Source organism: Encephalitozoon hellem, chromosome VII (assembly GCF_000277815.2).
Source record: "Encephalitozoon hellem ATCC 50504 chromosome VII, complete sequence".
Lineage (NCBI taxonomy): Eukaryota > Fungi > Microsporidia > Unikaryonidae > Encephalitozoon > Encephalitozoon hellem.
This window is the reverse complement of record NC_018474.1, coordinates 58,904-85,712: the sequence shown is the minus strand read 5'-3', so window position 1 is coordinate 85,712 and position 26,809 is coordinate 58,904. Positions and strand designations below refer to the sequence as shown.

General features: G+C 44.9%; 21 protein-coding genes and 1 non-coding gene across 22 annotated transcripts; 12 read left to right on the top strand and 10 right to left on the bottom strand.

Annotated features, from left to right (window-relative positions):
* Positions 1-36: 36 nt before the first annotated feature.
* EHEL_070650 (chromosome segregation ATPase) lies at positions 37-3,351 on the bottom strand (the record flags this gene model as incomplete). Its single annotated transcript, XM_003887524.1, has 1 exon — positions 37-3,351. The coding sequence occupies one exon, from the start codon at positions 3,349-3,351 to the stop codon at positions 37-39; it is 3,315 nt and encodes a 1,104-aa protein (XP_003887573.1).
* Positions 3,352-3,406: 55 nt separating this feature from the next.
* Positions 3,407-3,645, top strand: EHEL_070645. Its single transcript, XR_009467985.1, has one exon.
* A 93-nt stretch (positions 3,646-3,738) lies between these two features.
* On the top strand, positions 3,739-4,446 carry EHEL_070640 (uncharacterized protein; the record flags this gene model as incomplete). The annotated part of the gene is made up of 1 exon (XM_003887523.1): positions 3,739-4,446. The coding sequence occupies one exon, from the start codon at positions 3,739-3,741 to the stop codon at positions 4,444-4,446; it is 708 nt and encodes a 235-aa protein (XP_003887572.1).
* A 40-nt stretch (positions 4,447-4,486) lies between these two features.
* Positions 4,487-4,795, top strand: EHEL_070630 (small ubiquitin-related modifier protein; the record flags this gene model as incomplete). Its single annotated transcript, XM_003887522.1, has 1 exon — positions 4,487-4,795. One exon carries the CDS (start codon positions 4,487-4,489, stop codon positions 4,793-4,795), a length of 309 nt encoding a protein of 102 aa, XP_003887571.1.
* A 93-nt stretch (positions 4,796-4,888) lies between these two features.
* On the top strand, positions 4,889-5,317 carry EHEL_070620 (uncharacterized protein; the record flags this gene model as incomplete). The annotated part of the gene is made up of 1 exon (XM_003887521.1): positions 4,889-5,317. The coding sequence occupies one exon, from the start codon at positions 4,889-4,891 to the stop codon at positions 5,315-5,317; it is 429 nt and encodes a 142-aa protein (XP_003887570.1).
* A 28-nt stretch (positions 5,318-5,345) lies between these two features.
* EHEL_070610 (uncharacterized protein) lies at positions 5,346-5,987 on the bottom strand (the record flags this gene model as incomplete). The annotated part of the gene is made up of 1 exon (XM_003887520.1): positions 5,346-5,987. The coding sequence occupies one exon, from the start codon at positions 5,985-5,987 to the stop codon at positions 5,346-5,348; it is 642 nt and encodes a 213-aa protein (XP_003887569.1).
* Positions 5,988-6,026: 39 nt separating this feature from the next.
* Positions 6,027-7,154, top strand: EHEL_070600 (uncharacterized protein; the record flags this gene model as incomplete). Its single annotated transcript, XM_003887519.1, has 1 exon — positions 6,027-7,154. One exon carries the CDS (start codon positions 6,027-6,029, stop codon positions 7,152-7,154), a length of 1,128 nt encoding a protein of 375 aa, XP_003887568.1.
* A 39-nt stretch (positions 7,155-7,193) lies between these two features.
* On the top strand, positions 7,194-7,838 carry EHEL_070590 (uncharacterized protein; the record flags this gene model as incomplete). The annotated part of the gene is made up of 1 exon (XM_003887518.1): positions 7,194-7,838. One exon carries the CDS (start codon positions 7,194-7,196, stop codon positions 7,836-7,838), a length of 645 nt encoding a protein of 214 aa, XP_003887567.1.
* A 49-nt stretch (positions 7,839-7,887) lies between these two features.
* EHEL_070580 (Rad50-like protein) lies at positions 7,888-11,637 on the top strand (the record flags this gene model as incomplete). Its single annotated transcript, XM_003887517.1, has 1 exon — positions 7,888-11,637. The coding sequence occupies one exon, from the start codon at positions 7,888-7,890 to the stop codon at positions 11,635-11,637; it is 3,750 nt and encodes a 1,249-aa protein (XP_003887566.1).
* An 18-nt stretch (positions 11,638-11,655) lies between these two features.
* On the bottom strand, positions 11,656-12,042 carry EHEL_070570 (adrenodoxin-like ferredoxin; the record flags this gene model as incomplete). Its single annotated transcript, XM_003887516.1, has 1 exon — positions 11,656-12,042. The coding sequence occupies one exon, from the start codon at positions 12,040-12,042 to the stop codon at positions 11,656-11,658; it is 387 nt and encodes a 128-aa protein (XP_003887565.1).
* Positions 12,043-12,078: 36 nt separating this feature from the next.
* On the bottom strand, positions 12,079-13,248 carry EHEL_070560 (26S proteasome regulatory complex protein; the record flags this gene model as incomplete). Its single annotated transcript, XM_003887515.1, has 1 exon — positions 12,079-13,248. The coding sequence occupies one exon, from the start codon at positions 13,246-13,248 to the stop codon at positions 12,079-12,081; it is 1,170 nt and encodes a 389-aa protein (XP_003887564.1).
* A 43-nt stretch (positions 13,249-13,291) lies between these two features.
* On the top strand, positions 13,292-14,146 carry EHEL_070550 (uncharacterized protein; the record flags this gene model as incomplete). The annotated part of the gene is made up of 1 exon (XM_003887514.1): positions 13,292-14,146. The coding sequence occupies one exon, from the start codon at positions 13,292-13,294 to the stop codon at positions 14,144-14,146; it is 855 nt and encodes a 284-aa protein (XP_003887563.1).
* Positions 14,147-14,182: 36 nt separating this feature from the next.
* Positions 14,183-15,712, bottom strand: EHEL_070540 (uncharacterized protein; the record flags this gene model as incomplete). Its single annotated transcript, XM_003887513.1, has 1 exon — positions 14,183-15,712. One exon carries the CDS (start codon positions 15,710-15,712, stop codon positions 14,183-14,185), a length of 1,530 nt encoding a protein of 509 aa, XP_003887562.1.
* A 159-nt stretch (positions 15,713-15,871) lies between these two features.
* On the top strand, positions 15,872-17,623 carry EHEL_070530 (EPP-like transporter; the record flags this gene model as incomplete). The annotated part of the gene is made up of 1 exon (XM_003887512.1): positions 15,872-17,623. The coding sequence occupies one exon, from the start codon at positions 15,872-15,874 to the stop codon at positions 17,621-17,623; it is 1,752 nt and encodes a 583-aa protein (XP_003887561.1).
* Positions 17,624-17,675: 52 nt separating this feature from the next.
* EHEL_070520 (uncharacterized protein) lies at positions 17,676-18,179 on the bottom strand (the record flags this gene model as incomplete). The annotated part of the gene is made up of 1 exon (XM_003887511.1): positions 17,676-18,179. The coding sequence occupies one exon, from the start codon at positions 18,177-18,179 to the stop codon at positions 17,676-17,678; it is 504 nt and encodes a 167-aa protein (XP_003887560.1).
* Positions 18,180-18,190: 11 nt separating this feature from the next.
* Positions 18,191-18,949, top strand: EHEL_070510 (putative ATP binding protein; the record flags this gene model as incomplete). The annotated part of the gene is made up of 1 exon (XM_003887510.1): positions 18,191-18,949. One exon carries the CDS (start codon positions 18,191-18,193, stop codon positions 18,947-18,949), a length of 759 nt encoding a protein of 252 aa, XP_003887559.1.
* A 37-nt stretch (positions 18,950-18,986) lies between these two features.
* Positions 18,987-20,144, bottom strand: EHEL_070500 (uncharacterized protein; the record flags this gene model as incomplete). The annotated part of the gene is made up of 1 exon (XM_003887509.1): positions 18,987-20,144. The coding sequence occupies one exon, from the start codon at positions 20,142-20,144 to the stop codon at positions 18,987-18,989; it is 1,158 nt and encodes a 385-aa protein (XP_003887558.1).
* Positions 20,145-20,343: 199 nt separating this feature from the next.
* Positions 20,344-21,318, bottom strand: EHEL_070490 (serine/threonine kinase; the record flags this gene model as incomplete). The annotated part of the gene is made up of 1 exon (XM_003887508.1): positions 20,344-21,318. One exon carries the CDS (start codon positions 21,316-21,318, stop codon positions 20,344-20,346), a length of 975 nt encoding a protein of 324 aa, XP_003887557.1.
* Positions 21,319-21,558: 240 nt separating this feature from the next.
* Positions 21,559-22,728, top strand: EHEL_070480 (uncharacterized protein; the record flags this gene model as incomplete). The annotated part of the gene is made up of 1 exon (XM_003887507.1): positions 21,559-22,728. The coding sequence occupies one exon, from the start codon at positions 21,559-21,561 to the stop codon at positions 22,726-22,728; it is 1,170 nt and encodes a 389-aa protein (XP_003887556.1).
* A 118-nt stretch (positions 22,729-22,846) lies between these two features.
* On the bottom strand, positions 22,847-23,413 carry EHEL_070470 (uncharacterized protein; the record flags this gene model as incomplete). The annotated part of the gene is made up of 1 exon (XM_003887506.1): positions 22,847-23,413. One exon carries the CDS (start codon positions 23,411-23,413, stop codon positions 22,847-22,849), a length of 567 nt encoding a protein of 188 aa, XP_003887555.1.
* Positions 23,414-23,620: 207 nt separating this feature from the next.
* On the top strand, positions 23,621-25,300 carry EHEL_070460 (Cdc46/Mcm ATPase; the record flags this gene model as incomplete). The annotated part of the gene is made up of 1 exon (XM_003887505.1): positions 23,621-25,300. One exon carries the CDS (start codon positions 23,621-23,623, stop codon positions 25,298-25,300), a length of 1,680 nt encoding a protein of 559 aa, XP_003887554.1.
* Positions 25,301-25,311: 11 nt separating this feature from the next.
* Positions 25,312-26,634, bottom strand: EHEL_070450 (uncharacterized protein; the record flags this gene model as incomplete). Its single annotated transcript, XM_003887504.1, has 1 exon — positions 25,312-26,634. One exon carries the CDS (start codon positions 26,632-26,634, stop codon positions 25,312-25,314), a length of 1,323 nt encoding a protein of 440 aa, XP_003887553.1.
* Positions 26,635-26,809: the final 175 nt, after the last annotated feature.

The following is a 26,809-nucleotide window of genomic DNA, read 5'->3' as shown; positions in this document are numbered from 1 at the left end:
GCAAAGCGGCACAAGAAGCCCAGGATAAAGAAACTTTTATTTCGTTGTAACCTTTCCTATGTTTACAACCAGAGACCGAGAAACATTATCTGTCTTGTACACCCCAAGCAGGGTTTCGCTGAGCTCAAACATGTCGCTGCGTAGGCTTATCACAAGGAATTGAGCGGTGTCAGACATCTCTCTTATGAAGTTCGATATCACACTCACATTCCTGTAATCCAAGGCAGCATCTATCTCGTCCATCACATAGAATGGCGATGGCCTGTATCTATGAAGTGCAAAAATAAGTGCAAGGCTACTAAGTGTCTTTTCTCCTCCGCTCAGGTTTCCAACGCTTTTCCAGCTCTTTTTGGGCGGCATCACACTTAGGATCACTCCCTCGCTGAACGGATCAAGATGGTCAACCAGCTCCAGCTCAGCATTCCCCCCATATGTGATAGCCTTATAGATCTCCTTAAGGTTCTTGGATATCTGTAAGAAGCCCTCCATAAACTCATCGTGTCTCTTCCTCTTCAGACATTCCAGTGACGCTCCTATCTTCTCGAGTCTTGACTTAAACCATTCATGTTCCTCCTTCACTTTTTCATATTCACACTTGGCCTTCTCGTACTCTCCAAATACATTCATATCAACCTCTCCGTCTTCCTCCTTCCTCAGCTTCGTGATGGTGCTACCGATCCTCCTTATTGCCTCATCGATCTCCTCTGAGCTCATCTCCTCAGCCCGGATCCTGCTGTAGATATCATTGCACATACCCACGTACCTCTTAACCTCCTCTTCAAGAGTGACTGCCCTCCTCCTACTCTCATGAATCAACCTTTTGCACTCTTCGCTTTTGTCATCCACATCGTCAAGTCTATTCTTCAGATCAATCTCCATGTGATAGTCATTTCCAAGAACAGACTTCATACTTGCAATCTCATCCAGTATCTCCTTGAGATCCTCTGAGTTCTTTCTGTGCTCACTTTCGCACTCAGCCATCTTGCTTCTAATCCCAGAAATGTCCTCAATAGTGATACTTGAAACTACCCTCCTTCTTTCTTCAAGCTCTTGCTCCTTCTCCTTCAACCCTGTTTCCACACAGCTCTCAAGCTGCAGCCTCAGCTCAAGGTTCCTTTTCTCAAACATCTCAATCCTCTCGTTAATACTGAGAAGATTCTCTTTCTTCCTTCGGGTCTCAATATCAGTGAGTCCCTCAACCGCGTCCCTCAGAAAAGATACCTTCTTCTTGGCCTCTACAACCTCCATCTCAATCTTCTCAATCTCTTCCTTATTGATCTTCCTGCTTGTTGCTTCAATGCCTTTCATCACATCCTCAAGCTCAGAGCTAAGCTTCTCCCGGACCTTACAGAGACGCCCCTTCTCCCTCAAGCCCTTAATAACATCAAGCTCTTCAGCCTTCATCTTCCGAAGCTCCATCATCTTCGCACATGCCTTCTCAAGCTCTTCAACACTCTTCATCCTCCCAGACGTCTTTCCTCCACTCATAACCCCACTCTTCTCAATAAGCTTTCCATCAATCGTCACAACCCGCTTCCTCTGCTTTCCAAAGGCAAGCCTCTTAGCCACTTCTAATTCGTCACAGACTAATGTGTCCTTCAGAGCAAAGTAAAAGCATTTTCGGAACTCCGGAGAGCATTTGACAAGACTGTACATATAGGGCACACTCTCCTTCGGGAGGCTGGGAACCTCGCAAATCCTATCAAGTATTATGAACGTAGCACGCCCCAGCCCATGGCTTTTGATCAAAGAAATGCACTTCTCTGCAGTACATGTCGTATCAACAACTATACTGCTCAGGCCCTTTCCTGATATCCTAAACGCCTTTTCATAACAGGACTCCACCTCTCCCAAGTCATTCAGCTTTCCATACACCCCCTTCACATGCTCAATCCTCCGAAGAATCTCATTCTCTCTGCTGTTCCTCTCTTCATTCTCCTTGTACTCCTCCACCCTTTGCATCCTTCTGCTCATTTCTCGCCGTGTCTCGGCCAAGTCCCTTTCAATCTCCCTGATTTCCCTTTCAATGACTCCCTCGTCCCTTCCAGATGCAACTTTCTTCCCGTCCATCTTTGCTAGCTTCCCTTCAATATCCTCAATCCTTCCCAGAATTTCAGACCTCCTGGACATTAGTCCCCCTAGCTTCGACTCAAGGCTCCGCTGCTTCTCTCCAATCTCTCCTTTCCTTTCAAGAAGCTTCATCATCCTCTCCTCTTCCCGTACAATCTCCTCAACCTTTTCCTTGGCTTCTTTCTCAACCCTTCTCTGTTCTCTATCAATCTCAGATCGAAGTCTCTCACCTACCTCATTGCATCTTAAAATCTCCTTGGCGTTCCGGTCAATCTCTTTCCCGTATTCAGTCCGCATCTTGCGCCTTCTGTCCTCTCCACACTTGATCTCCTCAATCTCCCTACTCAGCTCCTCAATCCGTCTTAACGCTTCATCCCTAGACTCCTCCACCATCCTCCTTCTTCTTTCTGCCCTTTGGTACTCCCTTCGGGCTTCCAAAAACCTCTCCTCGGAATCTCGTGCTCTTTCCCTCGCCTTCATGCCCCTTCTCTCCAGTGCTTCAACCTTTCCTCCGTTCTCCTTGTTCCTCCTTGCAATCTCACTAAGCTTCTCCTCAATCTCCTTTCTTTCAGAAAGAAGCTTCGACAGCTTCCTCCCGTTCTTTTCGCTGCAGAGAAGCTGGAGATCGGCATCCAGATACAAACACTCAGCCTTCCTTTGTACTATCCTCAAGCTCTCTTCCCTCTTCTTTTCAATATGCTCATACTCCTTTCCATAGAACTTCAGAGCTGCAGACTTGCTTTCATACTCTTCTGTCACCCTTCGATGTTCTCTCTCCTCTTTCTCAATGCCCTCCTTGTACTCACTTGTTCCAATCACATCCTCAAGATACTCAAGCAGCCCATCATCCATCGGCTTGATCATAGCAATGCTCTCAATCTCCCCCTGCAGTATCAGAAACCTGTTGTGCTCCATGTCAACACCCTCACTCTTCAGTAGAGACATCACAACTGCAGAAGACGCCTCCTCACCGTCCACAAAGTACTTGGACTTCCTCGACAAATAAGCCTCGCGCCTTATCCTAAACTTATTGAATCCCAGCTCCACATAGCACATGTCCTCCTTTCCATCCCCGTTGTATATCAGCCCTTCCACCGACGAGTGGCGCATTTTCCTTGCTCGGAATCCAAGAACAAAGAGAATGCTGTCTATTATATTGCTTTTTCCAGATCCATTGGCCCCAACTATCGCCGTAAACCTCGGGTCCAGGCCTTGGATCACATGGGTTCCTCTGTAGCTTTTGAAGTTGTGGATTGTTATTGACTCCAGCCTTAATTTCATCCCAAGGGCACTCCTCCCACTATTCATAAATTTTTGTTTCCTTACCCCTGCTGGAGGCTGGAAGCTTTCGATTAGGGGCCCTGCCCTTGGGAAGGTCTGAGATGAGACGTCTAGCCGAAAGGGCACCTAGTTAATGCTGGGGATCGTTCATAACAGAAACGTTCGCTTCTCCTATGACCGGAACGGAATGATTAGGAGGTGCTTGGAAACTGAGCGATGTCTTAGACTAAAATAGTCCAACTCGAAAGGCAGCCGTTTGCGTTGTAACCAAATTCAGACTACTCTCCAGCATCCAGCATTTTGATCTAAAGGTTTCCCTCCTCTACTCTTTTTTCTACTTTCTCCTCAACTCAGCCCTAGAAAAATTCCTCTGCTTGACGTCCCGGAATGAATGCAGAGGAAAACCACAAGAAGCTTGAAGAGAGCATATGCTGGGCAAACTCGCCTCCTGCGCCTGTCCCAGGGATGTGTTACATTGAGCCGCAGATAAAAAGAGACTTCACCTCGTTTGACGGGTCTCTCGAGAAGGTAGTGCCAAGGCAACTGTACACAGACCTCCTTGATGCAATGGACATAGACTTCATGGGGATGGTCATAGACCATATTGAAGGGACCACCAGGAGCATCGGTCATACAAATAAGGCCCTTAGGGACCTGGAAAAAAGAACTGAGGCTCTGGAGAGAGAGAGGATAAAGGAAAGCGTGAGCAGGATCTTCGACTATCAAAAGTATATCCAGGAGTCCTTTGAAGATGTGGAGGATACAATAGTTCACCCCATGGACAGCAACATCAAGGTAGAAGAAGCCTACAGTCTCTTCCCAGGACACGGCGAGGAGCATGTTATCATTCAGTCAGACAACATAGACTTCCAGAAATCTTCCTTTAGCATTTTGGAGGAAGAATCCTCACAATTGTTTAGAAAGGCTTGCATGTCGGATGGAAGGGCCTTCGCGTGCCTGCCACAAAGGGTGGACGACTTTCTGGTGCTCTATATAAAAAACGGGAACGCGTACTACGGCGAGGTCTCTGCACTTTATAAGCTCCAGGAGCCTAGAAAGCAAAAAAAGCAGGAAGGAAGGAAGAAGGAAGGGTAGCTGCAAAAGTAAGGCCAAAAATGGGCAGCATGCAAACCCCATGGGATCGGACTCTGGAAGCGAATCCAAGGCTAATGGAAATGCTTTGCAGGCCACGACTTCCAAGAAAGTGCCGCTGAAGCTTGTTGACCAGGATGGAACAATGCTTGTCTTCAATGTTAAGATGAACACAACGTTCAGGAAGATACTTGACGCTTTTTCTCGTAACCTTGGAAAGAACAGCTCTGAGTTTCGGCTACTGTTTAATGGAAAGAACATTGATCCTGGAAAGACACCAAGTGACTTTGGGTTTGAAGGTAATGAGGAGCTCGAAGTGGTGACCTCACAGGTGGGTGGATGGTCTTGGTAAACGGCTTTTGTTGCTTGTGATGCTCTTGTCCTGGGCAATGAATTAAAAACAAATACTTGAGGATCAATATTTTTTGGCATCTCAACCCTCGAGATGAGAGGAAGCAAAGCACAGATCCGGGTTTTTGAGGAAAATCGGGTCACAAGGAGGCTTCTGCTAAGGAGTATGGTACTGTACAATGTGTGCACACTGGTGGTTTACTTTATAAACAAGGAAAGAAACATGCTGGTGTATTTGGCCAGATCCGTCCCTGAAGCGCTCGCCGTCTACTATCTCTATAGAATCTCGACGCCTGTCATTGCTTTGAACGGGGGCACAAAAACATTAGTGAGTCCCGGTGCAGCCCTCAATGGAAAGGGCCATGTCAGTGTTGCATTTGACTTTCTGTTTATCTCGATGCTTGTGAAGCTTCTGCTACTCTACTCTGGAAAGTCGTGGCTGCTATATCTTTTCTTTGTTATCTCTTGTTGCTATGAGTTTTTGTATAAGCCACTTACAGCTCTGAAGAAAAGCACAAAATAAAAGAATCTAATTAAAATATTCTGTATTCCTATTTCTCAGGGCATGATGGTTGCATGCTGCCACCCTGCTGCCCAAACTCCTCGAGAAATGCTTTCTTTGTCTCCTCAAAGTCTCTCCTGCAATCCTCTTCAAACTGCCTTTTCTTTTCTTTGTTTGTAAGCTGGGCACGCAGCTTTAGAAGGAAATCCTTGCCGTGTGACAAAGCATATTTGACATACAGAGATATTTTCGAGAGGATGAGGCCTCCCACATCGTTTCCTTCTTTAATCTGCTCTGCTAGATTATGAAGAACAACAATCTCAAACTCCTCCATATTGATCTTGCATCGGTTCATCAGCTCAATGAAGCTGTCCAGCTCATTGTGGACTATAAGATACTCTAGCTCCTGGATGTAGTCCTTCTCTACGTCCTCGGAAGGTGTCCTGAACGACTCCGTGTCAAGGCACACGTATGAAGGCTTCAGAATCCTCTCTATCTCGTTCCTTTCCTCAATCATCTCTTCGCTCGGGTTTTCTACCGAATTGATTTCCTCGAGCCTCTGCTCAAGCTCTCTCCTCCTCTGCTCCCTCTGTTTCCTTCTCCACTCCTTGTAGCTTCTCTCGTCTATGTTGGGATGTATTGCCTCCTCCTCGTCGCTGTCCAAATTGACTCCAGAATATTTTGAGCTCATGAGGGGAATACAGCCATTTTCATATTGAACCCCAAGCCCATGCCACTCAAGTACACTCCAAAGCTGTGCACAGTTCCCAAGGTCGACCAGATAACCACTCCAAACAAAAACATACAGAGCTTCTTCATGAGGAGCGATGCCTCCTATTATGCAGATGAGAAACACAGGATGGCGAACTATAGGGCTGACGAGCCCATCATTCATGTTGTGATCTGGAACAACAAGCTTATCGTAGAGTCTGAGTCCGTTGACCTTGGGGACTTCTTCTACCTGACTGGAATGAACACAGAAAGGTTTAAGAGCCTCGAAGAATGTGTTGGATGGCTAGGCAACCTGATTTCTGATGTGCTAAGGAAACTAGAGATAAGGCCTAGAGGCTCGTTTGTTTCCCTTATATTCCAGGATCTTCTGAACAGGACGGAGGTGCTGGCTCTGTGCAACCTCTTCATCAATGTCTTATCTTTCAAAGGGATTCTAATAACGCCACGGAGTCTGTCTCAGGCGATTGGGACTCTTTCGCCCAACTGTGTTGTTGTGAATCTCTATGCAAATTATACCACGGTATGTCTTGTGGAAGACTTCTGGATGCTAGATGGAATTTGCGTGTCGCGGGAATGCAACAAAGGATTTGAGCTTGTTGACTCTGTAGATTTTGTCGATGAGTTCAATAGGATCAAGGTGTTTGAAGAGAAGAACGTATTCTCCTGCGACAAGTGTGACTACAAGGATGAGACTGAGGCAAGGATGGAGGCGCACTTTCTATCATTGCACCAGGATTGCGGGTGCCACCCTGAGGTTGGCAAAGACGAGCATTTCAGGATGCATCTAAGGGCCTACAGCGAGGAGGAAGGAGACATTCATGAGCTCATAGCCAAGAGGATGAACTACGTCCTTAGTAAGGAGAAGGCAAAGAAGATAGGGGGCAAGGTGATTGTGTTTAATCATGGCGGGGTAGGACTATCTGAAGAATGCCTAAGTAAGGCTTTTGAGGAGTATGGGATTAGTCCTGAGGTTTCTATGTATGAAGAACCCAACGAGAGCATGATTACGAATGTGATGGCTGCGTTTTCTGGGCTCGAGTGTGTCAAGGAGATATGGATGACAGATAAGGAATGGAACAATGCAGGGCTCCGGGTATTGAAGGAGAAAGTTCTTTTTATTATATAGCATGCCTGGATAAGATTGGTAGAAAATTCACCCTGGATGATGGAGAATGAGGAAGAGGTTGAGTTCTTTGGATTTGTACCTGTGACTCTTGTTGCCGAGCTGCAGGGCGAGATTGAGGGGATTCTTCGTGATGGGGTTGAGCAGCTGTCTTCTCTCGATAGAAGAAATGCGCACCGAATATCCGGAATAGTGTTTGAGTCTTTTCGAAGAAACTACTTTATATTTTCGAACTTTGTTTTGAGAAACATTCTTAGATTTCCACCTTCGTTCCGGTTGGAGAGAAAGGTCAATGACACTGTCGTTACCATGGATCTACAGTCGATCACAGACGACTTGGTGAACATACTTGGGGAGGAGGACTATTATAGAGCAGAGGTCCTGAGATTGAAAGAAAGCATCAGAGTTGAGAGATACAGACTGGAGTGTTATAGGTCGCTGCTTGAGTGTTCGGAGCCCATAAATGGGCTGATTGGAAGCATTGTAGAGGCCTATTCTGAGCTTGAGAATGTTAAGAAGCTTTACAACCGGATGAGCATGTCGGGCGGTGCAGATGATGAGGATCACAATGCCCTGCTTGAATACAGGGAGATCCGAAGCAGCCTTGTGAAGAAGGAAAGGGATGATCTGCTAAGAATAGCAAGTGAAGAGGTGCTTGCGATGATGAACAAATGTGCTGAGAAATAAAGTGATAGTTTATATATTTTTGCAGATATGGTTTTGGATCCCTTGTTGGATGTCGTCTCTTAAGAAGCTTATGATACGAGGAATAAGGTCGTTCAGCCATAGGGAAAGCAATACACTAGAGTTTTATTCACCACTGACACTGATAGTTGGGGCAAATGGAACGGGGAAGACGACGATAATTGAGTCGTTGAAGTACATCAGCACCGGGAGTCTTCCACCGAACAGCAGGGGAGGGGCGTTTATCTACGACCCAAAGGTTGCAGGGTTAGCTGAGGTGCAGGGGAGTGTGAAGCTCTTGTTCACCAACGTGCACGGAGAGACGATGGTATGCACACGGTCTATGCAGCTGACGCAGAGAAGAGGCAAGAGGGAGCAGAAGACCTTGGAGAGTGTGGTGTGGGCTGAGAGGGATGGAGGGGGGGTGAGTGGAAGAAGTGGGGACGTTGATGCCGAGATGCCCCAGCACTTTGGGGTGTCCAGTAGTGTATTGGAGAACATTATATTTTGCCATCAGGAGGAAAGCACATGGCCTCTTGGAGAGCCCGTTGTTGTTAAGAAGAAGCTCGACGAGATATTTGCATCTGCAAAGTACGGGAAGGCCTTGGACAGTCTGAAGTCGTCTAAGAAGGAGTGTGCCTCTGACATTAAGATGAAGATGCAAGAGCTAGAGTTTTTGAGGAAGATGAAGGAGAGAAAAGAGTGTCTTGAGGCCCGGATAAAGAGTGGGTGTGCGTCCATAGAGAGGAATGAAGCGAAGCTCGAGGCCTATGGGAATGAGATAAGGAGATGTGAAGATGTTGTTGAGGAGATAAATGTAGAGCTCCGGAACAACGAGGAGGCTGAAAGGAGGGCATACATGCTGAGGAACGAGCACGAGGAGCTGAAGAGATTTATTGATGGGTTCAAGGAAAAAGCATTGCCGCTGGAAGAGGCAAAGGGCATTCTGAGCGGGAAGCTGCTGACTGAAGCCGAAAAGAGGTATGAAAGGATAAGGGCAGAGGCTGAGGAGAGTGAAGCCAGATTTAGGTGTCTGAGTGAAAGAAGAAGTGCCTATCTTAAGGACAAGACGGAGCTTGACGGAGTATTTTCTGAGATATCTGTCAAGTCTTCGCTTCTAGATGAGGCGAGGCGGCAGAGGGAGGAAGTCTTCAAGAGCCTTGAGTCTGAGCTTCTTGTCACAAAAGACTTCAGGGAGACGGCGGCTGAGGCCTTCAAGAAGGTGGAAGAAGACATCAGAAGAAGAAAAGAGAGCATAGAAGTGCTTGAGTCTGAGCTTCTGAAGCTGAGGAAGGAAGACGAGAACAAGATGAAAATACTTTCTGAGAAGAAGAGGATAGTGGATGAGTACAGGGACCTTGTGTATGACGAAAGCATGGATCTGTCTGTATCCTATGAGGAGGAGATTGAAAGGCTTAGGATTGAGATTGAGACTGATAGGGAGATGGAGGCTTTAGAAGAAAGGCTCGAGGAGTACCAGAGAAGACTGAACAATGCATATAGCATTGCTGAAAGAAACTTTGCGATGAACCAGATAAGAAGCAGGAAAAAGGAGATAGAGAAGACACTGAAGGAAGTGAATGTCCCTGAGCTTCGGGCAAAGCTAGAGAGGCAGAGGGAAGAGCTGAGGGAAAAGGAGAGGAGGATGAAGAAGATTGAGAGGGAGATGAATCTTAGGAGGGCAGAGATTGCGCGGAGAGAAAGAGAGAATGATAAGATTAGAAAGGATATAAAAATGAAGACCATTGAGCTTGGAGCCATGATTCAAAAGTCTGATACACCTACTTTTGAGGGACTAGGGATTTCAAGGTTCCATGGAGAAAGTAGGCATCGCGTGAAAGAGGCCAAGGAAATGGTGAAGGGCAACGGGGATTTCTTTACAGAGGATATTATGATGGTTGGTGTTGAAGTGCTAGACCCTGAAGGGCTCTACAACGGTAAAGAAGCCCAATTATTAAGCGGCGAGAACGAAGGCTTGTACAGGAAAAAGATATACAGAGAGATACTAGAGGAGGGGAGCAGATGCCATAGATGCCCTATATGTGATAGGTCTTTTTCTATTGAGGAAGAGGTTGGATTCAAGAGGAGGCTAGAGATGGAGATAGAGGAAGCTTTAGATGGGAAGGAGAATGGGTTTAGGAATTTAAAGGGAATGGACGATGTTTGTAAGGCGATTGAAGGCCTTAATGAAGGTATAATGAATAGAAACAGGCTAAGAGAAGAGATTATCGAGTTGATTCTGAGATATGAGCCTTTGGGGGATAGTGTTGACTCTGAGGTTTTGGAGGAGATGGAGTTGGATATTCTGGATGAGGCTGAAGGGATCAAGAAGACGGAGTATTACATTGGGTTAGTGTCTGAACTGTTTTTGATTGATGGAAAGCTGAAGGATGAGGAGGAGGGAGAGTCTGTTCAGGAGTTGAAGTCAATGATTGACGGAGTAAGGAAGATATATGAGGACAAGAAGAGGGAGATGAAGGAGAAGAGGGAAAGGATTGGATACCTGGAGCAGAAGCAGGGGAGGATCAGAGCCGAGGAGGATGTGCGGGGGAAGATAGGCCTCAGAAAGGAAGCAGAGAGGGCCATTGAACAGATTGAGAGAAGCGACTTGAAGGCAAGAATATCTGAAGTTTCTGAGGAGATATTGCGGAGGAAAGGAAAGGTGGACAAGGTTTTTGAGAAGTTCTCGAGAAAGAGAGTGGAGCTGGAAATGAATATGGAGGTATTCTATCAGAAAGAAAAGGAAGTAAGACATCTTGAGAAGGAGGTTGAAGAGCTGAATGGCAAGGTCAAGAAGCTTTTGCAAGCTGAATACGGTGAGGAGGTCAAGGACGAGACGAAGTTTGACTCAGTAAGGAACGATCTTCTTGAGAAGAAGAACGAGGTTTTGGAGGTGGGAAGGAAGATTCGTATGATGCATGAAGTACGAGGTCTAGCAGAGGAAAGCATAAGATACTACAACAGGCAGAAAAGAGTCGAGGAAATAGAAAGAGAGTTGTCTGAGACTGATTTTGAGTATCTGATAGCCCTCAAGGAAAAGAAGAAGCTTCTGGAAGAGAAGAAAATGAATCTTGTTTCCCAGCAGTCACTGTTACTGGGGGAGTGTAAGCAGATTGCCCTTGGAATAAAGTCTTGCAAGCAGGAACTTCTGAAGGACCACAGCAGAACGGTGGAGGACTACAACAAGTGTTTCATTGAGCTTAAAGCCCTGGAGCTGTCCTGTTTAGACCTTGACAAGTGCATTCAGGCGCTAGACAGGGCCATTATTGACTTCCATACCTCTAAGCTTGAGGAGGTAAATGCAACGCTCAAGGATTTATGGGAAAGCACTTACAAAGGAGACGATGTTGACTGGATAGAGATAAAGACAGAGAGCCTCGGGCAGAAGACCTATAACTACAAGGTTGTGTTTATTAAAGGAGGTGTGGAGCTTGACATGAGAGGGAGATCCAGCTCTGGCCAGAAGATGATAGCAAGCATCCTTATAAGGCTAGCACTTGCAAACTCCTTCGCCTCTAACTGCAACATATTGGCTCTCGACGAACCGACCACAAACCTTGATAGAGACAACATAGAAAGCCTTGCATTTACCCTTTCGAGAGTGATCTCAAGACATAAAGAGAACTCAGACTTCCAGTTGATTGTTATAACGCATGATGAGGACTTTGTTCAGCTGTTGAGCAGAGACGGCCCAGAGTACTTTTATAAGTTGAACAGAAATGAGAACGGGGATTCCGTGATTGTAAGGCACTCGGTGTATGGAATGCAGGAGTCTGGGATGGGTGCCAATAAAGCTTTCTGATGTCTGTAACCTTTCTGCTCAGTGGGGCTTTGGCTTGAATCCATCCACAGCCATGTTTTTCGTAGCTCTAGGAATCGTAAATATGGCTTTTTCGAAGCTCTTGTCTATCTTTAGTTGGCATCCTAGCCTTGATGTGCTTGTACCTCCAAAAGCTTGGTCCAGGAGATCATACTCTTTGTCAGAAGGTTCTCCGAGTCTTCTGTATAGAGGCTCCTCCAGAATCACATGGCATGTTGAGCACGCTAGGTTTCCTTCGCATGCGCCCTCAAGACTTATGCCATTCTTGTGTGCAGCCTCTAGCACAGTGTCTCCGCAAACAGTCTCAGCAGGAATCACTTGCCCCATTGCCTTGAAAAATACCTCGATCTTTCCAGGAGTTCTATCAGGAGCACCGGACATGCCCATGGGTGTAAACAAGAACAAAAATCACAGAACAAAACTTTAATAGCGAGAGGAGACTATACAATCCAATGCTTTGACCTGCTTCATGCATTCATCTGCAAAATCGTCGTCAGCCCTCTCCCCATGTAGAATTAAACACTCGTCTATGTGATCAAGAGTACCATTGACAACCCTATCCAGTATCATCTTTCTAAGCTTTCTCTCAATAACATCTGCTTCAAACCCTAATGCATTAGCTATGAAATTAATCCGAACAACGGAATAAGGCTCAATTATCTTGATGATGTTCCTATCAAGAAGTATATCATACAGATACTGCAGGTGACTCCAGATAAACGAATCGCAGTTCAACTGTTCAGAATACTGTTGCAGGACATCACTGTACGACTTTAGATCCCTATTTCCAAAACTCTCGCTGATGCTGAGCAAGACCTTGATGATCTCATCGTCTAGGTGCTTGAGAGTGTTTTTATTCCTCATCACAGTACTGATCTCCTCCCTCTTGCCAGCCATGATTTTCGACAGAATAAGATATCTCAGCGATATGCATGCCTCTGTCTCCATCTTCCCCAGTGTAAAGCCCTCGAGTGCTTCTATAAAGTAAGATGACGCCACCCCATAGTTTCTTTCATCGCATATGTAAATCCCACTCAGAAGGTCTATCTGTGCTTGAAGCTGTGGAGGACAGTATGCAGAAACTGCCAGCACCCTTGCTGATGTCAGAGATGACTTTGACTTCGAGATGTTCTTTATCTCGTAGAAGGCTTTGCTTTCATATACATATAAAGTTATCAGATTAATCTTATCATCATACTTCTTGAGCTCATGGGCAACAGGGCCTATCTGTGAAAGTGCTTCAGAATACTTTTCTGTCTTCAGTAGAGCATATATTCTCTTACACTCCAAATCGAGGCGGAGCATTTTCTTGTTTTCTTTATCTGCCCATTCTACAAGGGCAGTGAGGAGTTCCAGGACATGCCCGAAGTTCTCAGAGGAGTATGGAATCATCTCGAAAAGCCTTCTTATGATCTTGGTGATCCGGGGTGTCGTTATGTCTTCCCAGGTCCCTTTCAGTGATATGATGGTGCTTCCTATTTCATGGTAGTCTCCTTTTGAGATGAGAATCCTAAAGATCTCGAGAACAGCCTCTTCTTTCTCTTCGAGTGTTGCCTCTTTGCTTCTTGCTATGTTCTTCAGCTCGCCGATCATAAGGGAGCCTTTTTATTTGTTTTTATCGCTATCCTGCTCTGGGATGAGAGAAGATGCAGAATTCCTAAGAAATGACTCTCCAAGAAGAATATGCTCTTACACAAGGTCTCAGGCCATGGCATTGTACGAAGAGCATCGTAGGCACATTCTGAAGGAACTGGTGGCCAGAGAGGTCCAAAGAAGAGTAACAAATAAGATACTTGGAAAAAAGGAAGCTGGTGAAGACCTGCTATTCGCCAAGCACCGGTATGATACCTCAATGAAGGGAATCAGTGGGATGCTGACTGATGCCGAGTGCTCTGCTTCAGCAGATGAGGGAGAACCCACAGATACAGAGCAATGCCCCGAGACGTTGTCCCTTGCATCAAGCATGCCATATAAGCCCAGGCCAAATGCTAAACGGTATGAAAGGTTTGTGGATTTGGAGGCCTGCGTGTCTGGAGATGAAGAAAGCTCTCCTGATGCGGATGAAGAGGATTGTGATGATTTATCGCTTATTGCCTCTTCTGATGAAGACTATGAAGCACCTACAGAGAAGCATAACAAAGACATGCTGGAAATAAATAGGAACATACTGAGAAATCTCAAAAGGAAGTTTGTAAAAAAGGTCCAGCATAAAGCCTTCTTTGGACCTGAGGACTGCATGCCTGAGGATCATGCAAAAAAGGAATCTAATGATTATGAAATAATAGAAGAGGAAAATACTAGTGTTTCTGAGGATATGGGCGAAGATATCGTGGAGGGTTTTGTGTTTTCCAAGGAGGAGATGGTGTATCCGCATGAGGCAAAACCCATTTTCACTGGTCAAGACCAGGTTGAATTTACTGAGAATGTTAAGCTAGCAGAAAAGAGACTGGGAGAAGGAAAGATGGCATGGGATTTTGATGAAGACAAGTAAATATGTTATTTAATGAAGTTGCTTCTGTGAATGCATCTAATAGGTGAGTTCGAATGTCTCAAATATATTTTCACAAATCTCATGATGTAAGCATACTTTGGATACTTGGGGAAGGCGCGGCGAAACAATAACTTCGTATTCTTTCCTTTCTATGACTTCCGGGCCAAGCACACTGGATTCAAACCCTTTTAAATTAGACAGTGCAAGCAAAAAAGCAACTCTTCCTTCTTCATCATTGCGGACAACATCCTTGACATATACGGTGCTCTTTCTCCGAACCCAAGTGACCGTCAGGTCAACGGGCACAATAGTCTTCCCAGAGAATATCAGCTCCTCCAGCCTCACTTCAACTTCATCAGCTTCGTTTCCAGTCGATAGTTGGGAGAAATTGAAAAACACGTTGACAGTTGCCGAGGTTTCATGTAAGGCCTTATATATGGGTATGAATATCCTGGATGTGTTTACAGTACTCCCCAATATTCCGTGGAGATAGGCATGCGATATTCTAGAGAATGTGATCTTGATTCTAAAGCGATCTGTAAAATACACCTTTGCATTCTCTCGATTGAACAGTACAGTATCTCCGGAGCGCTTGGCAAGACTGGATTCGCCCAGCATTACAGACTCAACAGTAAACTCATCTTCGTCAGCATCATGCAATCTGTATGGATTTGCTCCATACTTGAGTGTGTCAGACATTTCTATTTTGTTCATCACGTCCCTGAGTACTATTCTCCAATTTCTTTCTTTTACACACCTGGATGCTTCTAGTTTTATTGTTTCCTCAAGTCCTATGTTTACTCCCTGCTTGAGAAGCCTTGCCGCACTTACAGCAAACAAAAATGCAGTTCTGTATTTTCTCTTCTCTAAGGACTTTAGATACACCCTATGGTACAGTAGTATGGCCTGATATCTCCTTGCTTTTGCAATGCTCTTGGCCATCCTCACGATAGTAAAAAATGGCAGCACATCCATTACTTCAAGGATAAACCTGATTCCTAGCTCTGGATTTCCTTTGTACGATAGAAGCACGTTGAATGCTTCACTGACAAGATAACATCCAGCTGCTTTCAATGTGGACATCTGCAATCCTTCTATCCTCCTCATGAGCTCGAACTCCTTGGAGAGCTTCTGTAGCTCTTTTCTACACTGCTTCAAGTCAATACGATTTAGAAGGTTGTACTTTGCATAGAATACGTAACGATCGTTCAATCCCTCTGTGTGCTCTATTGCATTGGAAAGCATCTTTGAAACATAGGCAACCAGCTTTCTCCTGTACTCCTTCCAGGATACCTGTGCGTCAGAGTCCCATGGAATCGGTTTCTGATTGAAGAACAATTCTCCGTCCTTGTACACAGAGTAGACATCAATCATGTTAAAAGAGTCGTTGATGAAGACGCTCTTAGGAGTGAGAAAAAACTCGACTCTTAGAGATGACTCTGGGAGTGACGAAGGCCCCAGTGTCGAGAGAACATTGCAATCCGATCTCAGTTCGTAATGGCGTATATCCTCTGCCAGTGGAAATCCATGCATTTTGGAATGACAGACCTTGATTGACCTCTTCATTCTAGGATAAACAAACCTTTGGATATTAAGACAAAGAATCAAATCTTTGTGGGATTGTGGTAGAGGTTCCTTCGAGCTCTGCACCAAGGAGTCCCTGTAGGAGGACTGTTGGCTTGCACGAAAGATCTGATTCTTATTAATTGGTGTAACTGTGCACCCATGGACCTGGAAGGCGTGAAGGTAGAAATTGTCTGGAGAAACATAACCGTGGAGCCAACGGAGCCTCTCAAGGAGGCACTGGTCAAAAGGGCGCAAGGAAAGATAGAGCCCTCTGAAATGACTGTGCTTGTAGGTGTAAGTGGGGCGGGGAAGACAACGATGCTGAATGCCATAGTAGGAAAGCCCATGGATGGACTAAAAGTGACGGGAGAAGTTCTTCTTAATGGCCATCCTGTTAATACGGATGTATGGGAGTGTGCTGTGGGGTTTGTGGGTGAGCGTCTCCACTCATACGAGACTCAGACGGTCGAAGAAACCTTGAAGTTTGCAGTGATGGTATCAAGAGGTCTAGGCCCGGGAACATCTGTGAGTGAAGAGGTGTCAAGCCTAATCCGAAGCCTAGGGCTGTCTAGAGTTGCACATACGCCCATCAACTCGGTATCAACTGGAGAGAGGGTGAGGCTTTCTCTAGGAATAACGCTTGCAAAGAGGCCTTCCATATTAATCATAGACGAAGTCACCAACGACCTCGATTCATTCAATATCATCCATATCCTAAAGATCCTTATGGATCTGAAGCACCGGGGAAAAGGGATTATCATCTCGTTTCAGAGGCTTCCTCGGGAGATACTCCCATTTTTTGATAAGATCATGGTGATATGCCAAGGAGAAATTGCATTCAGTGGAAGCCTCGAGCAGTGTACAAGTTTCTTTGAAAGATGTGGATGTAGCCTTGAAAAACAAGTGAACTCCCCGGACTTCTTCATGGAGGTCCTATCGATCGACACGACAACCCCCGAGTCTGAGAGAGAGTCACTTCGGAGAATAGAAAGATTAAAAATGTCCTGGAAAAGAATAGAGCCTTTGGTAGTATCATCGATAATAAGGAAGACAGAGTTTCCTGTTGTGGCTAGAAAGTCTATCCAGAACTTCATGCTGGTTTTCGAAAGAAACCTATCTGATTTTTCTAGAAGCCGTGGGCTTATGCATATCCTAAGCATCCAAAGATTCGTGACCCTACTATTTCTTGTCTCCATCTACTACAGGCTTGATTATACGCAAAAGGGCATCCAGGATAGGCTTGGGATCCTTTCGTTCATAATCATGGGATGTTTTGAAAAGGCGGCGTTTGTTTCAATAATATTTATTTCTTCGCACAAGAAGGCACTCAAAAGAGAGGTCTGTGCGGGAATGTATGGCGCAGTCACATCCTACTTCGCCAACATGGCATCCACCCTTTGTATGTCCGGTATTCCCAACATTTTTTACATTGCCGTGGTGTATTGGATTGTGGGCCTCAATCCAGACATCCTCAGATTTATATTCTTTGTGTTTGTCTTCACAGTGATTGTGCTTCTTTCCACATCGTTTGGAATTGTGGCCTCGCTCTACACCAAGACACTTATACATGCGCAAATACTTGCATCCACAGTAATCATGGTATTTACAATGCTTGGTGGATCATTTGTTAATCTAGGGTCAATCCCAAGGTTTATTAGATGGGCCACATGGATATCTCCTGTGTACTATGTTCTTGAAACTGTCTTACAAACACAGCTTGAGAACTTAACCTTCGAGTGTAAGGGTTCCGAAAGATGTATCTCTAGTGGAAAGGAGGCATTGAACATATATGGGTTCGGGAGGGTTAGGTACGCTGTGTCTATAGGGATACTCCTCTTCATTACTACTGTATTCATTGCCTTTGGTGCCATCTCAATGAACAGGATGATTAAACCGAAGAATACCACATAACCGAAAGCCTTCGAAGTGGCCAATTAAAGATAGTGGTTTAATGCCTGTTCTTTCACTTTTTACTCTTTAGCCTCAAAGACCTAACGCATATTCTCTTGGGCTCATTTCTTTTTTCCTCGGAAATATCTTCCCAATTGGGACACACCTCCTTTGTCTTCTTCTTTCTCTTGATTCTGTATCTCTTTAGATCCGAAGGAGTGAACCCGTAGTCGTATCTTCCTCCCTCAATGGAAAACTTCTGGTTTGTAATGACGGTGGACTCCGTGCGTCCTTTATTACCAACAATCTCAAACAACGAGAAAGGCAAGGGGCCCTTGGAAATATTATACTCTCCCTTTTCCTTCAGAACCTTCGCGCTAAAGTCTGTTGCAGAAAAGCCACTGGATCCCGATTCTCCTATGATCCTGTACTCTATCTCATCCGAGGATGCATGCGAGTCTTCTGAGGCCTCTTCCGACTCTTGATTCTCTTCGAAGGATTCGTTCTCTATTTGGAGGGAGAGTAGGAGCTCTTCGACATTCGGATCCGAGTGGACAACTTTATTAACTTTTCTCATGGAAGGTAAGGATGGGGTACGCTATTTTTGTCTTTGGCCCGGCTGGATCAGGAAAGTCGACTTTCTGTAGAAACATAAAGGAGCATGGAGAGAACATAGGGAGAAGCTACAGAGTGGTAAATCTCGACCCTGCACAGATCTCTAGTGACGACGACTATGTCTTAGACCTTAGGGACTTCATTACGGTCAACGATGTTATGGAGGAGTACGGCTATGGGCCGAATGGAGGGCTGATGGTTGCATTGGAAGAGCTTTATGAAAACATCAGTGAGTTAGATCTAGAAGACCTCGAGGGCTCTTTCCTTGTCTTTGATTGCCCTGGGCAGATAGAGCTATTCGTGCATTCTGATATAATGCCCAGGATCATTGATCATGTAGGTCGTTATTTCAAATGTGGAATTGTCTATGTGATGGAATCCCAGTACCTGGTCGATATCAACAAGTACATAAATGGATGCTTTTGTGCACTTATTTCAATGGCAAGGATGAATGTTCCCTGTATCAATGTGATTTCAAAAATGGACCTGATCAAGGACGAGGATCTGGATGTGTTCTATACGCCGAATGAGGATCTCTCGGCATTGGTTGGGACAGGAAAGTATTCAAAGATGTGCAAGAGGATGCTGAGCTTTGTCTCAGAAAACAACATGCTGAACTTCCACCCGCTGAACTGGAACAAAGAAGAGTCTGTTGAAGAGCTAATCTACTGCATAGACAATGCTGTGCAGTATTACGAAGATGCCGAGCCCAAAACAAAGGACTTCGACTAAAATAAAGGTATGAGTAGAAAAGTCCTTTTTATTATGACTATGCAGGAACCGTTGATGTGTTTGAGAAGCTCTTCTGGACAAGATCAAGGTCGGCCTCATCCACCTCCTTCTTCTCATCGACAACCATCTTTGGGCTGTAGTAGTTTCTTATCTTCTCAAGGGTCCCGATGCTGCTGACATCCTTTCTGTGCTGGTTGGGATATATGCTCGAGAATATCCTGGCAAACAGGTTGGCAACATAGTCCATTCGTGCCTCGCGGAACTCGTTGTCGTCTTCAGAAGACCCGCTCCTCATCTCTGCAAGGCTCGGGGACTTAAACTCAATTCCTGCAGTCAGGAAGTTGAACAGGTAGTATGCCCTTGAATAGGCAAATGTCTCGTGCGGTGTTGCAGACACCCTCCCGCTGTTGATGAAGAACTTGTTGATGTCAGAGTCAGATATACTCTCAGAGAGCAGGACCTCTCCCTCCTCAGTCCCCTCGTCAAGCGCCTCAAGAGCATCTCGGATGTTCTTCATCAGGTCGTCTCCAACCTTCTCTCCATTAAACAGGTATCCCTTTCTCTTCTCCTCGTCACTCGACATGATGCTCGAGATGGTCTTGATAAGTATGTTGCTTACACCGAACCAGGGGTTCTTCTCCTCATTGTTGTTTGGGAACAATATGTTCTGCATCTCCCTGACAGACTTTCCGCGGTAGTCTGCAAAGTACATTCCCCCTCCCTCCTTCTTCTTCTTCATCCTGTCCATAAGGTCAGAGTGGCTCAGATTCATGTCCTCTTGCAGCCCCTCAGTCTCAACAATAAACCTCTCCCGAATCTTCAAGAAGTCCTTGTATGCAGGGAAGTTCAGCGTGAACTGGTGCTCATGCCCGCGCGGGAAGTGCTCAGGCCTGTCAAATCGTATCAGATACGGCCCAGACTCGTCCTGCGAAATCCCATAGAACTTCTTCCTGTCCTCCGTGTCCGGATGCTCGTTCTTCTTGATCAGCTTGTATCTTCCGTGCGTCATCAGCTTGTCTGCAAAGTTCACTCTCCAAGCGTAGAAGTAGCTTCCGTAGTACTGAGGATCCAAGTACTTGATTCCAAAGATAAATAGAAGCACATAGTACACAATCACCATTCCAACCAGTCCCATGAATCCCAGCTTCATCGTCTTGAAGGTCTTCTTCGATCCACCGCCAGATTCTGCTCTCATCTTACCCCTCCCTCTGAAAGAATATATTTATAACAAAATTTTATTGGTTCTTTGCCATCCCGTAACAAATAACACTCCCTATCGGCCCATGGGATCCCCCAAAGGCTTATTGCCAAGAAATTAAGCACCCGGTGCGCCCCAAGCTCCTAGGTATCCTGATAATAAGGACATGAAAAGAATAAGTAGGTTTATATCAAATTTACAATCTTTTTGAAGTTTGATCTCTCTGAAAGTGCTTAATGTGCTTGTATGGCTTCATAACAACTGTTTCAATTTTGCTTATATCTTTAGCCTTGGTACTGCCGTCCAAGAAGCTCATAACGATGTTTGGACTTGGAACAAATGGAGGCGATATCCTCTTGCTCTCAATCTTACTCCAATCTATTTCTTTGAAAAAAGGATGCCCCATTATCTCGTATATTCCCTTGGCTCCCAGCCTAGTTGCCCTACTCTTGTCCAGCAGTCCTGATATCAAGCTCCTTGCCACAGGACTCACATAGGAAGGAAAGGTGATCTGGGACTCAAGTATCTTATGGTAGATAGTGTCGGCGCTTGCATCGTAAAACGGCGGGTCCCCACACAGCATCTCATAAATTATGATTCCAAGCCCCCAGTAGTCACTTGCACGCCCGTCATCCTCACTCCTCAGCTTTTCCGGAGACATGTATTCTGGTGTTCCTGAAATCATGTATATACTCTCATTTTCATAAACAGCAAATCCAAAATCAATCAACTTTATATGCCCAGAAGACGTAATCAATATATTCTCAGGCTTCAAGTCCCTATAAAGTATGCCTTTTCCGTGTATAAATCTTAGGGCGGAAATAATCTCTGCCGCATAAAACCGTGTCATGTTCTCGTCAAACCTCCCACACTTCTTGAGCCAGTAAAACAGCTCTCCTCCTCCAACATACTCCAAGATAAGTCCCACCTTCCCGCAATAGAAGTCAGTCGAGTATAGCTTCGCAACAAATGGACACCCGTAAAGCCTCTTCAGGATGGAGATCTCGTTTTCAAGTTGATCTGCCAGCCTTTGCTTGAGGATCTCGTCAAACTCAAGCATCTTTATTGCAAACACAGTGGACGGATTGCTCTTAAGCTTCACCAGATACACTTTCCCAAAGGCGCCCTCCCCCACGACTTTCGCAAACTCAAAGTCTCGGATCTTCAACATCCTGGGCTTTTTTATATGGAATAAAATCAATGGGAGGAGAAGCTCTATAGAAAGGCCAGTTCAATGCAGTGGCCACCCTTCATGTGCATCAAACCTCCTGGATACAAAGGAGAACACACAAACAGTCGAATCTCATTTGCTCACAACTCTAACTTCATCGGTAACGAATCTCTCCCTGAAGAAGCTATTGGTCCAGCACGAAGAATAAAGAATGTGGAACCGGGAGCAAGATCTGCATCGATGGGTGGCATTGGGGAAGGAACGGCTGGGGGACCACAAGATGGCACCGAAGAGGACATGGAGGATGTACTAGTAGCTCTTGGGCACTATGTTAGAAAAACAGAAGACGAAAGGGGAGACTCGAAAAAGATCTTCCCAGGAAACTCGTTGCAAATGGAGAAGGCACTTAAATACCTTACCGAAAAGCAATGCCTCTCTATAAGAGGGCTACTGAACAAGTGTACCTCTAGCCGCATGGCCCAAGCATTGAATCCTATGTCTGAGTCTGAGATGCACTATTACCTAGGCCTTTCATATGAAAAAGGCCTTTTTGGAATAAGGAGAGACTGCAGAAAGGCATTTAGGCATTATCTAATATCTGCGCAGCTTGGAAGCCCCACAGGAACCTTCAAGGTTGCGCAATGCTATGAGAAGGGGGTAGGAAAGAAAAGGAACACCAGAAATGCATTGCATTTTTATAGATGCGCAGCAAAGCTTGGGCTGGTGGATGCAATGCATACCTACGGAGTGATTATCCTGTTTGGAAACATAGAAAATGATAGTGATCTGGAGACAGGGTACTTCTACCTAAGGCTGGCAGCAAGAAAAGCAACGCATACCTATCCATATGCCCTTTATGATCTTGCAAGGTGCTATGAAAGAGGTAAAGGGCCAGATATCATATCTCCAGATGACTCCTATGCATTCAAACTCTACCTAAAGGGTGGGTCTTTAGACTGTCCCAACTGTCAATTTAGGGTTGGAAGATGCTTTGAGAACGGAGAGCTAGGGCAGGAAAAAGACGTTGTAAGGGCCTTAGAGTGGTATGCTAAGGCGGCAGACCTTGGGCAATCTGATGCACAGCTAAGACTCTCGGCCTTGTTTTTGAATGGCTTTGAAAGCATAGTTGAGAAGAATCATAGACTGGCATTTAAGTTTGGTCTCAGAGCAGCTATAGGGGAAAATGTTTCTGCTGCGTATCTGGTTTCTGATTTCTATAAGCAGGGAGTAGGAGTCAAGAGAAATGCTTTATTATCCCTCTGGTGGGGCAGAATAGCAGAGGAGCTTGGGATGGACCAAGGAAATCACCCAGTTGAAAGAATAAAGATAATAATCCCCGATGAGGATGCAGGTAGAGAACAGCTTGATTTTGAAGACGGGGTGGTGACTGGACTTATAAAGGCTCAATAGGTGCATCTTATATCTAGTGTATTAAATAAATATTTGTAAGAACCTGCGGTGTCTAGGGCCATGTAAATAGATGGCTTGACTTAAGGAGATGGCTTTACACATATCATAAAGGTTTTAATCATACTTTTTCTCCTTTCTCATCTTTTGTTCTAATCCTTTCTCCGTTGTTGTCATACTCGTCAGATTCGATTCTTCTCAAAAGTATTGCAAGATAGTACAAAAACAATGCATCAAACAGAGCTATCCTCAGAGAATAGAGCACAGCCAAAAACACCACGTATATGGAGCTTATGTTAGAAAACACTATAACAAGAAATGCCAATGCCGTTTTTACAAGAGTCACCGGAACCACAAATTTGTAAAAGTTGAACATCTTTCCATAGAAGGTGACAATGTCTAATGCCGCAGCCATAATTGCTATGATGAGAAAGATGAATCCAGTTCCTCTCGAGATCCAGTGCAAGAACTCATTCTTGTTCTCTTCACAAGAAATCAGGTATACGGGGATAGACTCAAATATGGTGAAAAGCATTAAGTACTTTGTCAGCTCGCGGAGAGGGAGACTTACCTCAAGCGGGATGGAGCTTCCGAGACTCGACTTCTCAACATTATCTATTGCACTCATTGCCTTTGCCTCCACGACATTTGCTGCATCGAGGACCTTCTCTTTTTTGTCTTCCATCATTCATTGTACTCTCTCTATTTTGTTTTATGTTTGAATTCATCAATCGGAGCCGACTCCTTTTCCCCTTTTTGCAGCCTTCTCCTTATTGCAAAATGATGTCTGGAACCTTTTTCAAAGAAGAGAAACCTCCTTCCGCTGAGACAGTGATGCCCACCTTCTCTGTTCGTAAAGATCTTAAAATTTTGCTACCTAGAGGCTTTCGGGGATATGATTCCAGAAGAAGAGGTGGACTTGATCGGCCTCTGTGAGAAGAACCCAGAATTGGCAAATAGCATAGTTCTGGGCGTTTCTAGTCATCCATATGTGTACAAGAAGGCCTTTAAGAAAATTCCGTATGCATTGTTCACAGATAAGGCATGCAACAGTAAAAACGTCAACAGGATCATTTCTGTAAGCGGAACGGTCATAAGAGCCTATGAGACCTTAATAAGAAATGTCACCAGCGAGCTGATATGCTTGAAGTGCAACGTCAAGGTGTATAGCTCTCCGGGAAAGAGAAGGAATAAGGTGCTGTGTGAATCCTGTGGCTCATCGCTTCTGAAAGATCGAAGATGCTTTGGGGAAGCAATACCAAGCCAGAAGATAAGAATACAAGATATAGGGAATCCTAGCTCGATGTCGGAAACATTGGAGGTGGTTCTTGAGGAGGATTTAGCAGGGAAATTCTTTCCAGGAGATAAGCTGTTGGTAACAGGAACTATCCTTGTAAGATGGAAGCCATTCAAAATAGGCGAGCAGATGGTTAGCTCTATATACATGCACGCACTTGCCGTGCACAAGCAGGATGAAGAGTCTATGAATGACTCGTTTGGGAGGGCATTCATGAACAAGCTAGACGAGCTCAGCTACTTCGAGAAAAGACTATTTCTCATCAATTCATTTGGCGAAGAAATACAAGGACTCGAGAATGTTAAGCTTGGGCTTCTATTGTCTCTGGTGAGCGGGGCCCATGCAGACCAAAAGAGTGGGGCAAGATCCAACTCCCATGTTCTCTTGGTCGGAGATTCCGGGACGGGGAAATCCCATCTTCTGAAGACGTGTGCAAGACTTTTATCTCCTTCCATCCTGACTAATGGAGTTGGGACCACACAAGCAGGGCTTACAACATGTGCAGTGAGGCAAGGAAAAGAATGGGTGCTGGAGGCTGGCGCTCTAGTACTTGCAGACATGGGGATTTGCTGTATTGACGAGTTCAACAAGCTCAAGATCAATGAAAAGAATGGACTGCTGGAGGCGATGGAACAACAAACGCTTAGCATAGCAAAAGCTGGAATCGTTTCCTCGTTGAATACCAGGTGCTCTGTCATTGCGGCAATGAATACAAGACACAAGTACAACCTCAGCAAAAGCATCTCGGAAAACATCATGATTGCAACCCCCTTGATTAGTAGGTTTGACCTTATATTTGGACTATTTGACAATAACAATAGCGAGAACGACCTGTTGATTGCCGACAAAATCCTTTCCAGAAGGCCTGAGGCCGATTCTGCAGAGAAGAAGCAAGATCCTATGCATTGGGACAGTGGTATCTTGAGAAACTATATAGGCATTGCAAGAAAAAGAGGCAGCACAATTCCTGATGAGCTGAACGGTATTCTGCTAAGCTACTACCACTATAGAAGAAAGCTTGAGGGAGCTAATGAACTCAATACAATAAGAATGCTAGAGAGTCTTGCAAGACTTGCAGAGGCGCACTCTAAGCTCCTGAACACCGGGAAAGTAACAGAAAACGATGTGTATGGTGCGATTCTACTGTTAGAAACAACATTGGGTACAAAGCCTCTTGTGGAGATCAGCCCGTCGAGAGTATTCGTTGACGAGGCCTATCATCGAGAAGTAATCTCAGAAATAAAGGCGAAAATCATGAATGATAAACATGAAGAATAATTTATAAAGCTTTAAAGTAGCAGAACATTCAAGTTTCTTCCGTGCTCCCGAGCCTTCTGGGCCAGTGCAGCTTTCTTATCAGGAAAAAATTCCAGGCATCTTTTCAGAACCTTTATTCCAAGTTCGCTTCCCACAACGTCCTTGATATTTGAAATAAAAAGCTCAAAGATAAGATTTGGGTCAAATCTGAGTATCTTCTGGATGGTGTAGTTTCCTATCTCATGGGTTATAAGGAATCCTCCAAACTTTCTGAAGTATTTTGATAGCAGATTCTGTGTTAGCGATGTCTTCGACACAGAGATGAGCATTTGGACAGTGTATGCACCATGCTTATTTGCTGCTATAGGCGCAATATCATATCCAAGATTCTGAATGATTCGTGCAATCCCAACATCTGGGAGTAACCCTATGGCTTCCTGCATTACCTTATTTGATTGGTTTCCAACGGCCAACTCCTTTGTGTTCTTAAATACAAAATCAATGTTCCCCACTTCCAAACTCTGCATCATGGCTTTTACCTCGCTCCTTGAAAAGAAGTTTCGGAGATGTGTGAAGTGCTCGATCTTCTTCTCAAAAAGAATTCTTTCAGAAAGCTCTCCATGCCACTCATTAGACTCAGTATCCGTACCATGAAAACACACAGCACTTTCGTCTTCCATATACTCACACGTCACATACTTCCTACTCTCCAAATGGCTGCCGTTTTCTAGCAGTCCACTCGAAGATTGGTCACAAGCATCATTGTCCTTCGAAGAGTTGTACATGCTTGACAGCGTGATACTGGCCCATTCGGAGGAAGAGAGCAATACAGCCTGCTCGAAATCATAGGCTTCAGAAAAGTGTATTTCAACGTAGGGCAGAAACTGCTTGTAGAACGAAATGGAGTCTTCAACTGTAAAAAAGTATATAAATATAAGGTCTCCTCCGTACTTTATGTCCTTAACTCTAATGTCATTTTCCAGCATTCCTTCGATGAAACTTCTTTCGAGCACTCCCTTGGAAATATCATGGCCATAAAGATGCAGCCCTTCCTTAGCCTCGTCATAATCATCCTTGAACTCCATCTGCTGCTTTCTTTCAGCTGAGTTTAAATCAAAAAAGTCTATAGAAACTTCTTTTGTGTTAAACATTGCACCGTCAGGACAGTTTTCGTCATCGCATGAATCAGATAGAGCTTTCTGCAGGCCCCCTTCAGGCAGCCTTTGCTCATATGAGGGGTAGTTTCTCCTCTCGCTACGGAGAGTCTTTTCACCATATCTTGCCTGTTTGTGGAGCCTGGCCCCACCCATTCTCATCTTTATCACCTTCGAAGGTTCCTCTATGGCCAAGTTCATATCGAATATCGCTAGCTCGGCTTTATATCTTTAGAAAGTTTCCTCATCACCAAGAATATTTGCTCAACCAAACAATCTAATCACAGGAACGAATAGAACAAAAATCCTCACCAATAAGTAGAAGATAGATATCTTTAAACCATCCAATAGCATTCAAGTATACATAAAATAGTCT